This window comes from Dermochelys coriacea, chromosome 1, assembly GCF_009764565.3.
Source record: "Dermochelys coriacea isolate rDerCor1 chromosome 1, rDerCor1.pri.v4, whole genome shotgun sequence".
In the NCBI taxonomy this organism is placed as follows: domain Eukaryota; kingdom Metazoa; phylum Chordata; order Testudines; family Dermochelyidae; genus Dermochelys; species Dermochelys coriacea.
Window position 1 is genome coordinate 15,883,434 of NC_050068.2, and position 23,271 is coordinate 15,906,704.

At 45.6% G+C, this 23,271-nt stretch overlaps 1 protein-coding gene across 3 annotated transcripts in view; it reads right to left on the reverse strand.

The window, feature by feature from the left end:
• Positions 1–23,271, reverse strand: part of TENM4 (teneurin transmembrane protein 4) — a 1,775,651-nt gene that overhangs the window by 15,422 nt on the left and 1,736,958 nt on the right. For all 3 annotated transcript variants that reach the window (XM_043504093.1, XM_038368402.2, XM_043504094.1), the window contains 5 exons: positions 21,917–22,089; positions 17,183–17,418; positions 10,024–10,320; positions 6,891–8,505; positions 257–399 (listed from right to left, as the gene is read on the reverse strand). In XM_043504093.1, the coding sequence (XP_043360028.1) occupies positions 257–399; positions 6,891–8,505; positions 10,024–10,320; positions 17,183–17,418; positions 21,917–22,089 (2,464 nt within the window). The remainder of the gene's footprint in view (positions 1–256; positions 400–6,890; positions 8,506–10,023; positions 10,321–17,182; positions 17,419–21,916; positions 22,090–23,271) is intronic.

Below are 23,271 nucleotides of genomic sequence, written 5' to 3' on the forward strand. Positions count from 1 at the left end.
CAGCAATCAGCAATAAGTATCACAGAAAGGACTCACGGGTGATAAAGAACTTCAGATGGGATTATTTAGTCACATTTCATTACTGAAGTGGGGAGGGACAGCAGCTACTCGCAGGCTGACTTTCACTCAGGTCCCTTGAGCATCTGCAATAGCAGATTGATTTTGATTTCTAAAGTGAATACTGTACCTGGATCCCGTGGTGACAAGTGCCATACCAGTGCCTAAAATAGACAGACTATGTGGTCACATGGCTCACCTTGCTATTGTCCCACTCTTGGGTTTTCATCTGCGTGTGGATTAGCTCATATGATGGCTCCATTGCATCCGTGTCTGGCTTGGGATATCCCGGGATAACATTGTGTAGTTGGAAACCAAAGGTAAGCAGCCAGCTGTTGACATCTGGGATGTGAGAGAAGCATAAGTAGGATTACCTTTTATTGTTCTTTGTACTGCAGTTGAGCCTAAAAGTCCCCGCCACTGACCAGGACTCCATTGTGTGAGGCACTGTACAAACCTGGGACAAGATGACAGCCCTGGCCCCAAAGAGCTTATTACATTTCATGTATACGAGTAACCCCATCAGAAATGTTTCAGAGTAGCAGCCGTGTTAGTCTGTATCTGCAAAAAGAAAAGGAATACTTGTGGCACCTTAGAGACTAACAAATTTATTAGAGCATAAGCTTTCATGAGCTACAGCTCACTTCATCGGATGCATTTAAGCGAGCTGTAGCTCACGAAAGCTTATGCTCTAATAAATTTGTTAGTCTCTAAGGTGCCACAAGTACTCCTTTTCTTTTTCCCATCAGAAATGATTCTTTAAAGTATCACATTCCAAAATTATGGAGGACAAAGGAAATTACCACAAAACAAACAGCATCCAGTCCAAGTCCTCCATTTTTCCACACAGCTGAAATATACATTTTCTTAAAAATGTCAAAGGCCAAAGCAATCTTTCTGTCTCCAGAACTTCTCAGAGTTTGTAAGGCACCATGCACAAGAATGGTGCAACGCAGAGCAAAAAGCACAGGAACAAAAATATAATACCAAAGGTTGAGCTGTTCAAACCTGCCTAAGGATTCAGATTCTCTACGCGGCTTTGAAAATTCTCAGCTTTAATGTTGGTCACCCGGAAGCATCCCAAGTGGTTTACAGGCTACGGATAAATTGAGGTGCTCATGAGCCAGCACATACAGATAGGGAGTAGCAGGGCAGTCGTACTGGGCACTTGGGGCAGGAGCTGAGTGGGGGCTCTTGATATACCTCTTAAAGGTGTATCCACTGCTTGTGTAGGTAAAAACCACACTTTTAATTTAGCATAGGTAGGATCCTATAGTTACATTTTTTTCAGTATTGTTTAAAAACAGCCTCCACATGATCATGCCATTTACAAACATTGGACCTGCCACAGTCAAACTGACCTGCCCTTACATTGTGAGCAGATCCATGTATATATGATGGTCAGACTCAGTGGAGTACCGTTCAGGAAGCTCTTTTATTCTGTACTATGATAGAGGGGGAATGTTGGAACCAGAAGGGAAGTGATAGCAAGCCCATTGCTTGGGAAGCTGAAAATTATACCGGAGAACACGCTACCAGATGAGCCACAGGGAACATTCCTGCTTGGGCAGGAAGAGACACTCAATACTCTGCTAAGACTTTTCAGTCTCTAACATCTTTGATTCCAAGGCTAACAGGAAAGACAGCCGAGTGAGTAGCTAGTTGGAGAAAATAATAACTCACTTGGCTAGCTCCCGGATCTGCCTGGGAGCAGCATATAAAAGATTTCCCTATTTATCTACTTCACAGCATATGATGATTCTAACCTCGCTTATCTCCGCTGACTCCAGAAGGAAGGAAGGAAAAACGGACACTACTATAATCACCAATAACCTCCCTGTCATTTATACAGCCTCTGAATACCATCCTTTGCTGGGAAAAGCTGAGGGGATGAGGGTCAAAGTTTAATTAACTATCAGCTCCCAAGGGGTTTAGGACTTCTATATTATAATTAGCATCGTGTTGGTGATTCATTTGTTTCAAACTCCAGTGTAACAACAAGAAGTTTGCTTTTCATTTCATCAAATTGAGTTGACATAGTGGGACATTCTGGATGAGGGGATCTCTTAAAAAAACATGGCTTTTTCCCCGCATGAGTTTAAATGCGTGTTTCTGAAGAGACCGTTGGAAAAGCATTAGGGATGCAAATGCAAATAGTGTGCTTCCACATGAGTGGGGAATCAGAAGCCAAACAAACACAGTATCTACTGCTTATTTTCTTGAAATCCAAAATTCTGAGTTTGGGCTTGGGTTCAGAAAGCCCTTGCATCAATCTGTGTGCAATAAGGGGAATTTCTGTAATAAAAACGCTTTTGTTCTCTCACCACACAGATTGTTTTAGAAGTGTCTTTGGAGGGAAGGGGAGACGTGTGCTTGGGTGGGTGGGGGAGAGAATAAAGCTTTGTTTATTTTTTTATTTGGTGATGAGGCACCCCTGTTTTCAAATCCTCCTAATGTGAAATTAACAGCTTTGATACGCATATTTTGGACCAGATGGCCAGGAGAACAAAGTAAATCTATATAGGGCAGAAGTTATTCACCAAACATGTTCGAAACAGTGTCAAAAGAGGCACAGAGGGGGCTACTGAACAGCAGAAAAATATGTAATGTCTGAAAAGATTCGATCCATTCTTTGTTGGTTGCGTCTCACAAATCTGACTTTGAACACATCTGTAAATAGCTGCTGCTCTTTTTTGGGGTGGGGGAGAGGGTAGGTTGGAAGGAACAGGAAAAATTAAGTAGGTGGAAGGAGAGGTTAAGAGAATGGGGGGGAAATATTAATTTGCCAATGGCAATGACACTTTTTTTTCTTTTTGAAAGAAAAGTACATTTCGAATCACAGTATTTTTCAACTACAGTAACCCTGCCAACACATTTCACAGTACATTCATTTGAGGGCACTGAAAGAGACTGCTTAATGCAGACACGTGTAATGAAAATGTCAGTTCAATCCATCAGGCTTCCCAATGTTGGCAGCAAAGCTCTGCATCACGAAATATATGACTGCGAAAATATTCACGTTGAACAATGGGCCTCTCAGAAAGTAAATGCCTGCTTTGCCCACTCTCCCTACCCCACACTCCCCATTCCTAGACACGCACTTGGAAATCATTTACTGGGAGACTGAGGCTGCCTACTCTGAAAATGTACATGTGCAAAGTTACGTCTCTTCCGGGATGCGAGAAATCCATATCCCTGAGAGATGCAGCTATGCTGCCCGAACCCGCGGTATAGACAGCAGCTACTGCCTTCCAGGCAGATGAATTAACTACAGTGACGGGGGAACCCCTCCCATCTCTGCAGTGAGTGTCTTCACTGAAGTACTGTAGCACTTTAAGTGTAGGCACAGCCTGAGGCTTGTATCATTGGTCTGTGAGAGTGCACCTGCCTGGCCTAAATGAGACAGACCATGCCAGGGGGCGAGGAAGGATGCTGCCCACACCCCTCAACAGTGTATTGGCAGGTATGTGTGCAATGGCTAAGGAATCCCCATCGTTTTAGAAGTGCAGCGTAGAAACCTGGGAACGTCAATGAGACCTCTGTACGTGGACAAATGTGTAGGGTTGGACCCACTAATAGTCTGAATCCTTTTGGTGCTGTCAGATGTCGCTGAGGACACGAACAAGGCTCTGACATCCCTGTCCATCGTGCTGTTTGCAGAGCGGCTCCCCGGTTGTGTTTCTATGACTTAACTTTTTTATGAGGCTAGGTCGTTGGACTATTGTTCAGGCCTCCCCACTCTGGAGGGGCAACAGGCTCCTTTTTTTGGTCAGCTCCCTACCTAGGGCTGCCAACTTTCTAATCGCACAAAACCAAACACCCCTGCCCTGCCCCTGCCTCACCCCTTTTCCGAGGCCCTGTCCCCGCTCGCTCCATCTCCCCTCTCTCCATTGCTCGCTGCTCTGCCCTCACTCACCTTCACCGGGCAGGGACAGGGGGTTGGGGTGCGGGAGGGGGTGAGGGCTCCAGCTGGGGGTGTGGGCTCTGGGTGGAGCCAGAAATGAAGGGTTCTGGATGCGGGAAGGACTCCAGGCTGTGGCAAGGAGTTAGGGTGTGTGTGCGGGGTGGGGGTGAGGACTCCAGCTGGGGATGCAGGCTCTGAGGTGGGGCTGGGGATGAGGGGTTTGGGATGAAGGAGAGGGCTCCGGGTTGGGGCAGGGGATTGGGGTGCAGGGGGGTGAGGGCTCTGGGGTGGGGCCAGGGATGAGGAGTTTGGGGTGTAGGAGGGGCCTGGGGTAGGTTGGTGTGTTGGGAGCAGGGGCGGGCTCCGGGAGGGAGTTTGGGTGTGGGAGGGGACTCTGAGCAGGGAGTTGGGATGTGGGAGGAGGTTTGGGGTGCTGTGTCCTGGCAGCACTTCCCACAGCTCACAGGAAGCGGCCGCCAGGTCTCTGCAACCCCTAGACATGTGGGCAGCCAGGGAGATTCTGCGCGCTGCCCATGCCCACAGGTGCCAGCCCCTCAGCTCCCATTGGTCGTAGTTCTCAGTCAATGGGAGCTGCAGAGCTGATCCTCGAGGCGGGGGCAGCACATGGAGCCTTCCTGGTCGCCCATGCGTCTAGGGGCTGCAGGGACCTGGCGACCGCTTTCAGGAGCCATGTGGACCTAGGACAGGCAGGGAGCCCTTTGTGACCAGGCATTCTCATGGAAAACCAGTCACCTGGCAACCCTATCCATACCCTTTGACTTGTCCGGCATGGTTAAAACTCCTACTGGCATAGCTCTTAGGATCACTGGAACACACAAACCTTCCCATTACCTCAAGATCCAGTTCCTCAGGAAAGGCCATTAACACAGGACGTTTTATCTTCAAAGAGCTTTGCAGGCCTTGTCTACATACAAAAGTTCTACTACTTTAATTATTGTAATATAAAGGAATATAACCCATCTACTGTGAGCACACTTGTACTAGTATAAAAGTGCTTATACCAGTATATCTAGTCCTGTTTGGGGAGGGGAATAAGCTATACCAGTATAAAGCATCTTTATACCAATATAATTGTGTCCACACTAGGGCTTGTATTTGTATAACTGTATTAGTAAGAAATCACACCCATAACCAACATAGTTATACTGGTATAAAAAATGTGTTTTGATCACTTGTACAAAAACTTTAACTAATCATCTTCACTAGAGCAAACTGACACTGGGCTCATGCCCAGAACTGACAATAGTCACCTATACACCAGTGACAGGTTTAAGGTCTCTTGTGGATGAAAATTGGAAGCTTCATGCCCATGGACACACCTTTGCTGCTCTAAAAGGTACTGAAATATGAGAGCTTAAAATCTTGGCATTAACAGTGATGCCAACTCTCATGATTTTTCATGAGTCTTGTAATATGTGGTGGTGTTCTTAAAGCCCCAACTTCCGGAGTCAGGTGATTGCTTGAAAATCTCAGCTTTCATTTAAAAACAACAACCATAAGCTTCTAGCCCTCATGGTTGTGGGGAAAAGCTTGAAGACATGTATCCTAAAGGCTCTAAAAGAGAATCCAGAATTTTCTGTTTTTAAAATCTCATGATTTTAAATCAACTGATGATTTTAGGGGGTTGGACTTCTGTTTTTTGAATGCTGGGGTAGCCAATAAGGTTACTGTATATAGAAAAGCGGATTTAGGTCTTTTTAGAGGTTTTTAAAATTAATTATAATTTGCCTCTCCCTAAGAGTTTTATACAGGTTGACTCATGGTACCTGAGTCACCCTTTTTTTATAGACAAGAGGATACAGAACAGAATCCGGATACAATATTTTAAACCAGCTTTCCTGTCAAATATGTGGCAGATGCAGAATACACAACAGTGGGGTCGTTAAAAGGTTTTGTCTGTGCTCATTTGGAATGGCCTACACAAACACACACACACACACACACACACACAGAATATATATTAGAGAAGTAAGTTCATTAATTCCATCTGATGAAATCATATGATCATTAGCTCTGAGTGACTCAGGTCTCCTAGAATCTTTTCTGTTGAAATAAATTCACTTCGGGAAGCCATTCTTCTCACTTTTAAACACCGGGTTAGTGGATCTGTTCTGCTTATTGACAAAAGAAAATCCTGAACCTTTCCATATTTAAGTATTAAATTTAAGACATACAGTACTTGTTTCTGCTTGGTTTTAACAGGCAATTGTTCACACTGTGGGGTGGATTAACTGTATTGCTATTTTAAAGGGCTCTACAATGCCTTGCTATGATAAAAGGTTTAGGTTGCTGTTGCCATTTTGCTGAAACAAGCCTATCTGCAGCTTATAAATGCAGGCAAGTCTCTACAGCAAAACTGTGTAAACAAAGTTATACATATACAAATGAGAGGGGCTATTGAGAAGTTAATCAGCAACTAAGGTGGTGTTGTTTGAGGAAATGAACAATTAGAAACAAAATAAAGGGAAAAATAAAAAGAGCAGGAAGGAAGAAAAAAAGAAAACCTGTTCGGTAGATGTGCAGTTCTTGGCTTAAATTTTTCATGAGTACTGTGTATGCAGCCAGTGATCCAGCTGTGGAAGGGTTAAAGGTGACCTGCAAAGGAAAAATATATTGGGCTTGTGCCCTCTTTTGTTTATTGATATGCAAAGAAGAACTGAAAAGTTTGGTGTGGGTTTCTGTTTTTTTTTAAATTCTGTTTGTTATTTACATTAGAAATTCAGGCCAGTTTCTAGTATGGAAGACTCTATTGTGTTTTCTTTTCCTTTTTAAAGAGAAATTCAGTCTCTGTCTAGGCTGGAAGACCCTACGATGGCTGGATTGTTGAAGGAAAAGAAACCTATCCACCAAATGAGCAAAAACCAGCCTGCGTATACACTAATTAAAAAGAAACCAAGAGAAGTCTTACCTGTCATGTAACATTTGATATCCTGAGCTTTGCTAATAGGGTTGTTGTTTTTGAACATATAAAGGTTGAAAGGCATTATGTTGTTGTTGCTCAGCTGTTTCCACATATCGTGGTCTGGGCTTGTCCACCGCCCAGCTAACACATCATAGTCTCGCCGCCCCAAGTGGATGAGTTTAGTGAGGGGGTCGTACAGACCTCCATGGTATCCGATGATGACCTGGAAATTGGGATTGGTGTCCATGTAGATCTCCCCGTATGCTGTGTACAGAATCTGCTTGATCATTAAGCCCGTTCCACTGAAGACTGCCAGAGGGGTCCCGATGTTATCACAGGCTATGTAGAACTCATCTCCGCTGCTGAGCTCCATGGCAAAGAGGTGGCCTTGGAGATCATAGTAGAGGGAGGTGATTTCGGAACTTGAATGGTTGTACAAATGGGTGACCTTAGTGGGGTTGGTCAGGTCTGCATAGAAGAACTGTAAATGGTGGCCATGGGCAGTTTTGCTGGAAACTCTTCTTCCGAGGCCATCATAGCGATATTTTACGCTCCATCCACTCGCTTTATTGTACGCTTTAATGAGCAGGCCTGCTGAGTTGTACTCAAAAATGTCATTTCCCCTTTGTCTCAGGAAGCCATCTTCATCCATTTTGTACTGCACATCCCCCAATCTCGTAATCCTGTCCCTGAGGTCATACCTTAGGGGGGTAAGACGGGCACTGTTCCCAGGACTCAACAAATGGAGGTTTCCATTGAGGTCATAACTGTAACGCCAGAGTGGTTTGTCATTGATAGACACTGTCTGCAGCTGGCCATCAGCATCATACTCATAAGAGTACCTCGACGTGTTTGCATATGGTCCAACCTTCAGCTCCTTTTTCACCACTCTCCCCATGTTGTCGTACTGCACAGTCATCCAGTACATGAGTGATCTGAATATTTCATACTGGACCTCCTTCATCCTGCCATAGGCGTCGAAGTGCTTAGTGTGAGTCATGACGGCAGTGGTGATAATCTGATTGATGTCGTAGTAGATGACCCCAAATTTACCAAATTGCTCCGTTTTGCCCGACACATCATCGTATCTGTAGAGATCGATGGGTAATGGTGTCTCGTTGATCACTGCTTGCATGCTTGTCACCCTGAAACTGTTATCATAATTGTAGTCGAAGCGTGCATTCACCATGCCTTCCTCAGTGAAGCGGAAAATCTGGCGGTCAATGAGTGGGCCTATCTGCCTGTATCTGATAGTACAGGTGAACCCTTCATTCTGCAGGTTTATTGTCTTCAACATGCCAGCAGTTTCATCGTAGGTGAAGCCAATCTTAGTGGTGTCATAGAGCATTTCAGCTAGCTTGGACAGCTTGCCATACTTGTAGATGACACGCCTTCCTGTTCCCAAGTACAAGGTGTGAAGGAGCTGCCCTTCCTCAGTGAAATCCTGAATGACTGAGGCATTGCCCTCTGGAGGCTGGTAGATGTTCCTGTAGTATCCGATGGACCGGATGGTTTCTAAGGTCTGCCGTGCGACATTGGGCATGGTGACGGATGACAATCGATCATTCTTATCAAACTCAAAGATGTACTGTCTCTGGCTGTGGAGGAGCAGCACCATGGACTAGAATTGGAGGGGAAAATGAATGAATTATTTTCTTAATTTTAAGGCATGATCATTCTCAATTTTTCAGAGCGTAAAGTATTTCAGAACATGGGATATCGAGCCTTCACCTCATAGTGCATATGTGGCCAGCATAATTTAAGTGGCCTGCAGACCTCACAGAGGAACTAATATGTGGCCAATCACCATCTGGCCATTTTACTTGGTTGATCCTCTCCTTTCCCCTTCCCTCTGTCCCTGTTTTATAGTGTTCAGCGTCAGCTCTTCATGCTGGGATTTCTACCTTATTTTGTGTCTGTACAATACTTAGCACCCGCGGGTGGTGATAGAATCTACTTTCTTTCATGTCTGTACAGCACTTAAGACACTGGCGGTGGGCATCAGAACAAATAATAATTATAACAATAAGCTTAAGTAGCGAGAGGTACACACTCAGCGAGAGACTCACTTCAGTAGTGATCAGATGTGGTCAGAAGAGAATCAGAAAGGGTAATAGGCACTGGTGTAAGGTTTGCACTGAAGGCAGAGAACCAGGGATCCCTGGTTAGGATTGATATAAAAATACCCCCAGCCAACTCTCCCAAGTTCACTTCCCCATTTGCCACCTTGGGGCAAACAGGCAACCCTGTCCGTCTGCCGACAAAAGAAACTCATCTGCTACTTGCCACTTTTACCGCAAATTTCTTAACTCAGTTCTCTAACTCACTTGCACGTAATGCACATACTGGGATACAATTTGATGCTTTATCCTCATTTATTATTTATATAATTGTAGAGCCTAAATGCAGGACCTCACTGTCCTAGGTGCTGTACAAACACATAGGCAGACACAATTCCTGCCCCAAAAAGCTCACAGATGGATTAAAAGGAGGATGGATAATGTTATGATTAAATCTCCTACTGATCCCTGCAGCAAAGAGAAAGGCATTTCTCACCCATCAAAGAGCATTCCATAACCGGCTAGATGGATTGGTCTCTCTCCTTCCCCACCTGCCCCTGCCACACATACTTCCTATGTGGCTTTGCAGAGGGCGGGATGCTAGACTTTATGGATTGTTGGTTCTACATTGTATGGAACATCCAAAATAAGTGCACTCTTATCTTTATTAGCACTAATGGTATCTGTAACTTGACTAGAATATAATTTGTTTTTACTGGAGACTCCAGTTACATCCAGCTCAGCAAAGGACTATTATATCTAAATAATCAAAGCTTTGAAGGGTTAAAACACATGCAGATGGGGGTGGGGTTGGACAGAGAATATTGCCCTTTGGGCGATGATCAGTGTTAACTTTAACTGTTGTCTGGGCTTACTTTCTACAGTTATATGCATCTTAAAATAGGTAGATTATATAGATGTCTGTGTATTAGACTCTAAGGATCAGATCCCCATTGGTGTAAATCAGTGTCACACCACTGATGTCAAAGGAGTGAAATCATTTTACGCCACCTGAGAATCTAGCCCTAAATTAGCAAACACAGTGAGTAGCCGTCAATAAGTGACAAGAGAACACATACCTTCTCTAAGTAAGTGTAGCTCCATGATTTTCCGTCAGCAAAAATCCTGGATATAATTCTGCCAGCCTGATCGTATTCCATCCTTTCTGACATAGTTCCCCTCTGGATCCCTGCAATGTGTCCCCCTGGGGAATAAGTCACGTTAACTCCATTCAACCTGCTGCTAGGAGACCAGAGGCTAGGTCTGCCTGTTTGGTCATACAGGATCCGTAGAGTGAACTTGCGATGGTCATCATAGATTTTTTCTGTTCTTGTCACACGATCAAAGTCGAGGGACAGCAGGTTTCTGTTATGAACCTAGAAGGCAGAGGAAGAAAAAGAATTAGAAACGCACAAATGGGTTTATTTGGCAAATTATAGCCCCTCCCCCACCAAACACTTCTTTGGATCAGTCCCAGAACTACACAGACCTATGTATTAATTGTCTTAGGGAGAAATTTTCAAATATATTCACTGTTGGCCTAACTCTGCTTCCACTCAAGTCAGCTGGAGTTGTAACCCGTGACGTCAGTGGGTGCACAGTTAGCACAGTGTTGAGTACATTGGAAAGTCCTGCCATAGAGCATAGAGTGTTGGCTGTACCGCAAAACCATCACACACCCTCTGCTCACAGATGACGTAAGTTTGCATGAAGATATGCTGATAAAATTTTGCTGGGGAAGCTTGCAAGGTGCTTGTCTGCACTGTGCTGGGGTCATCCAAGTCCCTCACTTTCATGGATGTCAGAGTTCATACATTTAAAAAAGGGCATGGTATTGAGTCATTGTGGTTGCAAATGCTGCAAGGAACAGTATGGATTATTCATCAGGTACAATTCATCCCTTGAGTCAGTCCTGAATTAGCTGGTGGTACAGGCTTTCCTATGAAATGTAATATGGAGGCCCTGACCATCTGTAGTCATTAAAGACCTCATGACTCTATTGCCAACAAGAGTTGGGGTTGTTAACCCCAATGTCCTGGCCATCCCACCATGGGTAATTACATTCCTGTTGCCTCAATTCCCTTTGAGCTTTCAGTTGAAGGCCAGATCATATATATTTCAAAGGTAAAAGGAGAAATGTATTTTTGTTCAGAGACCGTATCCCAAAGAACTACAGATAATAACGGATAATACACTACTGTTTAGCTACGTGTGTCTAAGAATTTATAAAGCCACTTTACTGTTGTATCTAAGCATTGTGCAAAACCAAAAAATACACACATTGAGAGCTGGCTGGTAGGGACAGTTATTCCATCCTACTCTGGATAAAATCAGGACTCCTAAATTGAATGAGATGTGGTGCTCAGCCCTGACCTAGGTTTGATCTTGGCCTGTTACTTTTCAGTAACTTCTGAATTCCCTCTGGTTCTGTTTTTCGGAGGGACTACAGAGATAAATAACTAACAGTAGAGGGAAGAGAAATTATTTTGTCTAGGTAAAAGGAGACAAGATATAGTTTGTCCATAGTCAAAATTGAAATGCAGGAGTGAGAACTACAGGAAGGCTGTTCCAAACAGCGAGAGATCGCACGAGCAGGGACAATACTGCATTGCATTAAGCAGAGAGTGCCAGTGCCAGAGACCAGGACCATGAAGCAGGCTGGAGATAGTCTATGCATGGTTCTTAGAAGCAGAAGGGCAGTGGATCATGAAATAGGCAGCCTACAGAAGAGTTGACTGAAGAAGGAAATTATGTGATGGTGCTTTCGTGTGAGAAGGTGGGGGGTGATGTTCTACACTTGATGGAGTGTGGAGAGCTGGGACTCTGGGAGGGTAAAGGAGAGAGTCTCATTAGCTGAGGTGAGAGAAAGTAAAAGGCATGGATGGGCAAAGATGGAGCTGAGGCAGGGATGTGCGTGTGCAGGCAGAAGATGAAGATTTACAGACAAAGAAGATACAGGAGGAAGAGGAAGAGAGGGCAATGTTGACAATGACACCGAGGTGATGGATAACAAAGGTAAATGGAGAGCCTGACCTGAGGAAAAGAAAGGGCTAATGTGGAACCAAGGTAGATAATAAGAACATAAGAGTAGCCCTACTGGGTCAGACCAAAGGTCCATCTAGCCCAGTATCCTGTCTTCCGATAGTGGCCAGTGCCAGGTGCCCCAGAGGGAATGAACAGAACAGGTAATTATCAAGTGATCTATTTCCTGTCGCTCATTCCCAGCTTCTGACAAACTGAGGTTAGGGACACCATTCCTGCCCATCCAGGCTAATAGCCATCGATGGACCTATCCTCCATGAATTTATCTAGTTCTTTTTTGAACCCTGTTATGGTCTTGGGATTCACAACATCCTCTGGCAAGAAGTTCCGGAGGTTGGTTGTGCGTTGGGTGAAGAAATACTTCCTTTTATTTGTTTTAAACCTGCTGCCTATTAATTTCATTTGGTGACCCCTACTTCTTGTGTTATGAGAAGGAGTAAACAACACTTCCTTATCTACTTTCTCTACACCAGTCATGATTTTATAGACCTCAATCATATCTCCCCTTAGCCATCTCTTTTCCAAGCTGAAAAGTCCCAGTCTTATTAATCTCTCCTCATACGGAAGCTGTTTCATACCCCTAATCATTTTTGTTGCCGTTTTCTGAACCTTTTCCAAGTCCAATACATCTTTTTTGAGATGGGGCGACCACATCTGCACATAGTATTCAAGAAATGGGTTTACCATGGATTTATATAGCGGCAACATGATATTTTCTGTCCTATTATCTATCCCTTTCTTAATTAGTCCCAGCATTCTGCTCGCTTTTTTGACTGCCGCTGCACATTGAGTGGATGTTTTCAGAGAACTGTTCACATGACTCCAAGATTTCTTTCTTGAGTGGTGACAGCTAATTTAGATCCCATCATTTTATAGGTTATAGTTAGGATTATGCTTTCCAATGTGCATTACTTTGCATTTATCAACATTAAATTTCATCTGCCATTTTGTTGCCTAGTCACCCAGTTTTGAGAGATCCTTTTGTTGCTCTTTGCAACCTGCCTGAGTCTTAACTATCTTTAGTAATTTTGTATCATCTGCAAATTTGCCACCTCACTGTTTACCCCTTTTTCAAGATCATTTATGAATATGGTGAATAGGACTGGTCGAAGAACTGACCCCTGGGGGAAACCACTATTTATTCTCTCCATTCTGAAAACTGAGCATTTATTCCTATCCTTTGTTTCCTATCTTTTAACCAGTTACCAATTCATTAGAGCATCTTCCCTCTTATCCCATGACAGCCTACTTTGCATTTAAAATGGACTGTAAATGGGTAATGGGAGAAACAGGAAATCAGCCAAAAGCCCAGCCTCCGCTTCCCACAACTCCCATTGGCTGAGAACAGCGAACTGCGGCCACTGGGAGCTGCGGGCAGCCATGCCTGCAGGCGGTCAATGTAAACCCTGTCTCATGGCCTGTCAGCGGACTACCCTAACTACCTTGATGGGTCACGTGCGGTCCGAGGGCCGCAGATTGCCCACCACTGCTGTAAGTCTTTACACAGGCAACATCCCATTAGCTTCAATGGGAGTTTGCCCAAGTAAGGACCAAATACTGACTTCTAGATGTGGTCCAGCAACAATATGTTATTTCCTTAGATTTATAAATATAAATCTTGTGTCAACCCTCTGTCCTGTGAGCTTGACCCTGAATAATACTGAATGCTGTAGCCCATCAAAGCACTTGACCATGGGATAGATTTTTAAAGGTATTAAGACACCTATCTCTTATTTAAATCAATGAGAGTTCGGCACACAGCTACCATTAAAATCTGGTCCCATGTACTTAACCAGCGTCTTCAGGACTGAGATCTGGGTGAGCATCTCTACATTTAAATCTAAAATATACTCTTCCCACCTTTATACATAATTAAATATCCTCCAGTTAATGTGAGGGACACTAACAAACTCCAGACTTGCAGCCCAGAATAGATCAATAAAACAGGTGAGCATGCTTTGGAATTGAAGTGTCACTCATTACCAGCATTGACTTTTAACCTTCCTTTGGGTCTCCTGTAGCTAAAAATATTGTCAAAATAATGAGCATCAACATCCTCTGGAGCCAGCCTTTGCATGTGAGTCATAAAGCCCTGAAAATGAGGATTCATAATGAAAACGCAGAGGCAACCTTAACTATAAGAGTGCAAATGGCACATCTGTAATCAGAGCTCCTTCTCTAGGGGTTTACTGAACACAACTGACAGAAAAAGTATTGCCTGCAATAAATTCCCATGGCAAATAAGTTGTGGTTATTGGTGTGTCCAAGTCTGGGCTTGCTCTCTTTATAGATATTCTGGGCATGAGGTTAGAATGTTTTAATTGTTCGGTAATGGTTAGCAACATCATCTCCGAGATCTCTGCAGTAATGCAGGCTGTGATGAGATGTAGTGTTGTGACAACTAATGTTTCCGTGGCTGCTATCTTGCAGCCAGCATCCTGGTAAATATGAGACTATTCTCAATGGGTGTTTCCCTGGTTACATAAATAAAACTGATTAAGCAGACAGTTCTGTAATTGTCAGCCATCCCACGTGCTCTACCGCCAGAGATTATTTTACATCCTTCTTTATTAAAAAGTTCATGCTCGTAAAAAGAAAAAAATGAGCTACATTATCAGGAGCAGTGTTCTAGCTAACATTCCAATTTGGGACGGAGCCTGCACACTGCCATTTGTAATTGGCGGAGTGGAATTTGCAGCCAGCCAACCAGCAAGACCATCAATCTGTTGCACCGATAGGGCCAATTAGAGCATGGAAGCTTTCATTGAGTCCGTGCAGGATACGTAAAGGTAAAGGTTTGCTGCAAGGGCTGCAGACTGATGACGCACAAACAGACAGGTCAGCAAAGCTGGAACTACGAAGAAGGCTGACAAACACTGTTACACACAGTGGATCAGTGAAGCTGAAAATTAACACGTGTTAGGGGCCAAATCCTCTCCCCTGTGCAAAGCCTGAATATACAGGATCCCTGGTGGATAGATTCCTTAGCTCTTCCTTTCACAGACTTACAGAGGGGTAGATCTACTAGTCTGTGGATACTGTTGCACCATGCAGCCTACACTGTGAATTCTCCCCCTCAGTACGCTGGCTGTTATGGCTCGTGGATCAACATAGGGACCAACTAAGAAGGGGGTTCTATTGAGCTGGGCACTGTACAGATCAGTAATAGATTGTACAGTCTGATCAGTAATAGACAATCCCTATCCCCAAGCGCTTCCATCTAAACAGATCAGACAGACAACAGGTAGATGACAGGGATGGAACGTACAAAGCAGAGTGATCTATGTGATGGCAGCAAACATGTTAGTGTCACATTTCCCCCCCCCCCACTCCCAACAGATCCACCAGCCACACACTTTCCTCTCCCACTTGTTGGCCTTGCATGAACAATTTAAGAAAACAGAAGGACGGAAGCAGAGTTTTAGGGCATGTCTACACATACAGCGCTGCAGCGGCATTGCATTGCTGTGCCATTGCAGCACGTCTGGTGAAGATGCTCTAAGCTGACAGGAGAGAGTATAATAAAAAGAACTAGATAAATTCCTGGAGCATAAGTCCATCAATGGCTATTAGTCAGAATGGGGCAAAAATCGGTGAAAGTTGCTGTGAACCCCAAAAGGCTTTTACACAGCTATAGGTTTTGCAAGCCTGTCTATCCTCAGAGAACGTGTTTGCTAATTTCATTATGTATTACATGGAAAAAGAAAATTTGAGCCAACTGATCCACATGCACAAAAGCAGCTTCTAATGAGGAGGATTCAGATGCACATGCCCAGCTCCCAATGACTTCTGCTTGCAAAAATTTTCTCTCTTGGTAATGAAGGAAACTGAATGGTCTGAGGTAATGTTCATGTCGGAGGACAAAGTCAGGAGTGGCTTTATGTACAGGCAGAGTGTACAACAAGTGTGTGTTTATTTGAGTGAAGAGTAGAAATGACCTAGGAGTGGCAAGGGGCACACAGCAGGAAAGAGGAGAGGATAAGAAGCAAGGAGCAGAACATTTATATTCTGAGACCTGTGTGTTGTTATTTACTGCATAGCCCAAGTGTGCATAAATAACTGCTCGAATCCCATCTCTCTAGTGACATTAACCAACACTCTGAGCATCACTCTCGGAAGGTTTGATCCTATCAAGTGCTGAGCACTACCTCTGAGCTGCTCAGAGCCCTCGACTCCAGGAGTTGCTGCTCATACGGCCGTGTAGTCAATATTATTATTACAGCTTAATCAGCAATGGAATTACAGGCTTATTGGGTAGATCTTTAAAAGGCTCCAACTAGTACATAAAGTACATTGTCGTGTGCACAGCTGTATTTTCCAAACATGTCATTCACAAGCACAGAAACTCTGCGCCCCCCTGAAAGGGAGAACAAGAGTTAGAAGATGGGCTTTTGGCGGGCATGGCATTCTCTGTAGGTGCGCAAATGCACGTTCCAAGAATCCCACAGACTCAGCTCCTCAATGCAGTCAGCAGAGTGGCAAATTTAAGGAAATAGGAAGATTTTCGGACTGCCTGCTGTGGTTCCCAGACTTGTTCCACTGCTTGTGCAGGGAAAGCCCCTGGTGGGCCGGGCCAGTTTGTTTACCTGCTGCATCTGCAGGGTCAGCCGATCGCGGCTCCCAGTGGCCGTGGTTCGCAGCTCCAGGCCAATGGGAGCTGTAGGAAGCGGCGCGGGCCGAGGGACGTACTGGCCGCTGCTTCCAGCAGCCCCCTTTGGCCTGGAGCAGCGAACTGTGGCCACTGGAAGCCGCGATCGGCTGAACCTGGGACGTGGCAGGTAAACAAACTGGCCCAGCCCGCCAGGGGCTTTCCCTGCACAAGCAGCGGAACAAGTTTGGGAACCACTGGCCTAGTGCAACTGGAAATACATGTGCAGCTCTGTGCACCTGTGTTCTTATGTGTGCACTGAACATGCCCATTATGTGTGGTTTGGATGTGTGGCTTTCCACATAATACATAGGACCTGCTGGGGAACTAGCAGTGCCATCCACGATAGCTCAGTCAGGACATAGGGAGAAGTAATAAAGACTGTCTCAGCTAGGGATACAGATAGAACTACAGGGTCTGTCCATCCTCCAGGCTCAATAAAAAATCCCAATTATATTCATTGCAACTGGGTCCTGCCATGCTCTACCGTGAGACTGAGTATGCCTGAAAGATAAAATCAAGCGTCACCCGTACTGCCTGTTGCTCACCCTCAGCCTGCGTCCAAAGACGGTAACCTGCCCTCTAGCTTGCTCCTTCCGCTGCCTCCACTCAACCAGATTGAGGCCATTGTCGATGGGCAGGGTCACGTTCCTCTTCCCCACTGTCGGGTTCACGGTGCCAGCCAGCAGGTGAGGTTCAGTCTGCAGTGCTACCTCCATGCCGTTAGCAAGCATCAGCCTGAGAGAGCCATCGGCGCCGATGTAGTAGCTGTTTCGGACTTGGTCTGTAGAAAGGTAAGAGATGGGCTCAAGCCAGTGACTGATGACAGAAACCCACATTTAATTATTTCCCTTACCTGAATTATTGCCAAGCTTGTTGATGCCTTTTAACACTCACCTTTACTGTTCACTATTAATGTCTGTTTGGGAATTGTCCATTTCTTTTCATGACTAGAGAAAGCTTCACTTTCTGGACTGCACGCACTTGCACAAAAACCGTTATGCAGGTTAACCAAGATGACAGGGGAATAATGTGTAATACTCTGGCATAGCGTGTGTGTTCAGGTCTCCCTGTACGGGCTGGCTGCAACTAGGATAAAAGCCTGCTACTCTCTTTCAGCTAACAGAGTTATTCCTTTAGCTCACATAATGGGGCTGGTGGGATTTTGCTGCTGAAGGTCCTGAATTCTATCCTTTCTGAAGCTCATGTGTGTCCATTGTTTGTAACTTTAAATCTTAAAATAATCCTGAAATATCTGCCTCTATTTATCTGTACATAGATATGTAATTTTGAAAATATGTCTGTTTATATTAAGCCTTGCAACCTCCTTCGGTGGAGACCAGGTTCTGCAAGTGGAGCCAGCTGCTCTCCTCAGCTTTGTTCCTCCACCCTAAGCAGTGGGGATTCTCACTGTCACTCAATGCTAACTGTTTGCCCAATGATGTGCTCTCGTCTACCCTGAAAGAGGACTCTGAGGCACCAACAAGTGCTGTGGGTCAGGCGAGAGTGTATAGGCACAGGGCTTCCTTATGGCCTCCACTGGATCCTGAAAGGGATCTTAGGAGATCTACAGATTCCATGGATCAAACCCCACCAGTTCAGAAGTGGAGGGGAAGGGCAATATTCCTGCCTTCCCTCCCCAGGCTCCCCCCAGGAGAAAACCAGGCAGAAACCCCATCAAAATTCACAGTTTCCAAGCACCTCGCGGAGAAGCCCTTGGAGGGTTTGGGCTCCACTCACTGCGAAAGGGTTGCTCAAAACCCATTATGCAGTGAAGGCTGGGGAATGCTACCATCTCTGTCTCCCTGGCTGCTGTAAATACCTAATTGTGAATACAAAAATCCCTTTAAAAATTCATGAAAACCGTTTTTCTATTTTGAAGCAAGTTACATTTGTTCACTAGCTGCTCTCCTGCAGCTAAAGGGGAAATCAGGTCAGAGCAAAATTATCATCTCTCCTCAGCCTAGGATATATTGGCAAATGACACAACAGGATTCAATTAGGAGAGGAAGCCTAAAGCTGGCTGGTATCTTTCATTATGGGCCTGATCCAGCACCCTCTGTAGCCAAATGGAGTTTTCCAATGATCTCAGCAGTACCAGATAAGCCACATGCATGCAGATAACTAAGTGATAGACTGACACCATTACTGCAGTGACACTGGAATTTACCAGTGCATATCCAAGTACTGCAGTGATCCAGGACTGCAGACCCAAAGCCCTTTGAATATCCCAACTGCACAATCAAAGCCAATAGGAGTCTTTCCATTGAACTTCAACAGGCTCTGGATCTGGCCCGTAGACACCAAGGCCTTGAGTCCCCAGGAGCATTGGAGACGGAGGCCTGTCAGGGGACTGGCAGGGCTCCCTGATTCTCAGCTGCCCAGCCTTGGCGTAAGAGCTGCAGCATAGCAAATTTAACTTATGCCAGTGGAGAATCAGGCATAGCAGAGACTCACTCTGCTCCTCTGCCCTCCTCACATCCAACATCCCCCCGCCTCCTCACCAGGATGGGGGGGTTCTGGTGCAGGAAGTGATAGAGCTGTCTCTCGCAGCTTTATGCAGCACAGATGGGGACGCCATCTGTGGGAATCTCAGGACACTTTATGTTCGCCCTGCTCCACATTAGCAGCCTCCACTGGTGCATCCAACCCCAAGAGCATGGTTGTCAGTAGCACACAGCCCCGGGAATAAAACTCTGGACCTTTTACCTCCACCTTTTACCCTGATGGAGACTCTCCCCTAGAGCTAGCAAGAGGGCTTTTCCCTGGAGCTCTGTGAAATCCAGCTGTCTTTGTGAGCAGGGTTTTATGCCAGCCTCAGTGTGGATTTTGGTTCTGCTCAGTGTCACACTGTCAGTCCTGCATCAAACCATATATCAGCCCAGTTTTGCATTTGGTTCAGCCTGAGTCTGCTCAGAACTCAGTCTGGGTTTCTTGAAAAGGTTCATGAAATGTTCAAAGCCAGTTTGGGGTTCATCATGAAGCTCTGCACCAACCAACCATGCCAGGGCTCATGCTAAGTGTTCTGTCAGTACCATACATTCTCTCCTGAACAACCACTGAGAGAAAGAGAGATAGTCTTAAAACCCCAGAGCAGATGTGGCTGCACCCACTATCGTGGAGTGGCACACACAAGACAGTAAATTGCTGCTGCTCCTCAGCCAAGCGCTGGTTGATCTGCACATGGCATACTCCAGAAACCTCTGTTCAGCCACCCTGTGCTGCTCCCTGTATCACTGTCCCACTGCCTTGGAACAAGTGGTTCCCCCTCCGAGCACTTGCTGTTTTGGAATTTTCTGTGCTCTCTACCTGGGAGACCACTAGGCCAAAGGCGTAATATCACCTCTACCATATAATCTCACTCCATGTTGTGAGTTAGCTGAGTGTGTTAGGCATCTGGCAGGCTAACGCGCTTGGTTTATGGGCCAACATGCAGACTAGATCTCTCTAACAATTTCTTCCTGAAACCTCTTTTCTGTCCCCTGGCAGAAAGCTACTTCTGGCTGAGCGACGGAAAAAGCATTGTTGCATCTTTTAAAGTAGGCTGCCCAACTGTGCCCTGGCCTAGAATCGCTCTGTAGGCGGCCCTTGCAAACATGGCTAATCAGGATTTGTTCCTGATGGGACTGCACACACCTTCCTGACTCTGCAAGAAAGCTAACGTACCAGAAAGTTCACTTCATTTGGGAAAAGCTCATTTCCCCACTCAATCTGCTCTGTGAGCCAAAAACACCGTCTGTCATTTCAAACTATTAAAAATGGCCTTTTGCCCTGCCTTGTCCGGTGTTGTTGGGGGACGCCACAATGAGATTTATTGGGCAATTTATTGGCCTTTGGCTCAGGAGGCATAAATCACATCGCAGTCAATTATCTCACTAAAGAGCCCCCAACAGCGGGTTCTATTGCTTAATTAGGCTCCTGAGGTGAAGCCAACCTCACATCTGAGTATCTGCCAGACATGCGTGGACTTTTGGCTAGGCTAGTTAGGATTTCAGTTGGCCTGTGTTCTGCAGTGCACAAGGAAAAGTCACCGCACACCAGGTATGCCCTAGGGCAATGTAAGGTACAGCCTGACGAGGCCTGGGCCCCAGATTGCTTTCTCCGTGGCCAGGGAAGGTGTTCACAGACATAGGAAACAGTTTCCTATGCAGGAGATTACCTTTTGCCATAGAAAAAAAAAGGAAATTAACTACCCAGACATCCGTTTTTTAAGGAACCAATATAAATGTGACTCCTGGGTTGACTGAGACATTTCCTTCCATACAAAGGTGAAAACTTGTATTTGACCCCAAGCATCTTCACTGGGCCCAGAGCAGGAGTTAGCAGAATGGGGGTGAGACAGAGCTTGCTGGCCCTTCACCCGAGCCAGCAGGGAGTGGGGAATGCAGAGGGCTTGCCAGCCCCCAGGGACCTAGACTGAGCACAGCCCGAGCCCCCACGGAGCGAGGCTAACCTTCAGATCCTCAGCTTCAGGAAAACACTCTTGACATCTACAATTGCTTCTGGAGTGAAAACTTCTGCTTTGATCACAGTGCCTTACCCCCTGCTTTCCTCCCACCTCATCCTTCCTTCCACACTCTCTACTCCCTTACTTGCCACCTCTTTCTCCCCCCCACTACTTCCCTAACATTACCCCTCCCTACCTGTCCCTCCTAGCAAAGTCAGCAGAGCTGTGCCAATTTACACCAGCTGCGGATCTGGCCCAGCACATGCAGCAATCACTGTGCTAATTAACTATCTTGCACGCATCCCCGCATCACTCATTCTTCCTTCCTGCTGCCCCCCCTCCACTTTGTGCACAGACTCTTGGGGGCAGGGACCGTGTACTTGTTGTTTCCCTGGATGGTGCTCAGTGCACATTGCACAAAGAATACCAATCCCCAATACTCAGCTTCCTTAATTGAAACCTACTCTGGTGGGACACACAATGACTTTTTAAGCGGGAAGCCATTAAAAGAGTGAAGTAACTGGTCTACCGGAGGAACAGTCAGGTTTAGCTAGCCCCTGGGTTTGAATAATAATGGTAATGATGAGGGAGTATAGCATTGCACAGCTCGGCAACCAACTGAGAACCAAGAGGAAAACCAGCTGCAGAATCGACAGCGAGCCCTGTAATGTTTCCTGTTGCTTTGGTAAGTAGGTGCAAGTGGGTGTGCACCAGCATGTTGCAGAGCTCTGGATGGAAGGTTTTTCTGGTGCTGGGATTATTAAGATGTCTGTTTCCTGCTGTGTAATCGTTGGCATACAGTTGAACCTGGGGTAGGGGCAGTCACTTGGCTCACCTTGCAGGAGGGTGTAGAAGGCGCCTGATGCTGACAGATTGGTTGTTATGGTAACGTCGTCCTTGCTGGAGGTTTCTACCTGGACGTGCACTGAGCTGTCGGTATCACTGCGGAAGCTGCTGACTTGGCCTGTGGGGAAGGTGACGTTGGTCAGGCGGCCAAAGCTGTCGTACCTGAAAAGGAGGATGGAGTGTGATCAGTACCATTAACAGAGGAGGGGGATCTACGTGCTGTCCTACGAAGAAAAGGCCAGATCTTGAAGCCCTTACACAGATTCTACTGCGGCAAAGCTCCTGCTGATTTAGCTCACTCCCAGGACCTCCACTGACTCCACTGGGAGTTTTGCTTCCGTTAAAGGGGTGCAGGTTTGGCTCAATAACTTCAATCATGTAATTTTTAGCCGTATTTTAAACACATGCCTCCTAAGTTTATCACCTCCATTCTGCTCCTTATTTACATTCACGGCTATCTCCTCAATGAGTCTGTCTCTATCCCACAAAGAAGGTTCTTTGTGCCACCATGTACAGCTAGTTCCTTTGGTCCTATTCTTATCCCTTTATACTATGGCAAGTCTCTGATTATTTCTGTCTTATTTTAAAAGTGAAGATTAGGGCGGGTGAAAGAAGCCAGACTGATAGCCTTAGAAAATGAAGTCCCCTACTTACATAAAGACAGGTTTCAGAGTAGCAGCCGTGTTAGTCTGTATTCGCAAAAAGAAAAGGAGTACTTGTGGCACCTTAGAGACTAACAAATTTATTTGAGCATAAGCTTTCGTGACTGAATGCATCGGATGAAGTGAGCTGTAGCTCACGAAAGCTTATGCTCAAATAAATTTGTTAGTCTCTAAGGTGCCACAAGTACTCCTTTTCTTTTTACTTACATAAAATGCACCACTCCAGTAACCGCAGCCCAAGCTTCCCCCAACACCACCTTGCCAGTGTGCCTCAGTATTGGAGGGGCCAATACAAATGGGTGAGACAGTAGCTCGGTTTCCACCTCTATTCATTCCTTGGCTTTTCCTGGACTGTGTCATAGAATGAGTTGGGTTTTAGTTTATCAATGAACAGGACAAGCAGAAAGCCTGTGGCTGGACCTCCCCAGAAGAGTACTCCAGTGGGGGTGCTCATGCTGAAATTACCTCTCCTTGGCTAGCATGACAAAGAGGGACCGCACACCACCAGCCCCTAACATCATGACATTGCCCAAGCAGTTCCCTCTGCCAGAAAATGAGCTAAAAGCAGGGATGTAGCAAATGGACTATACCCTGAAGAGAAGAGCTTCCTAAGGCAGGATTTTCCCAAGTGTAAGCTGGGAGTGGAGAGCAATGGGAAACCAAAGTGGCACAATTCACTAGA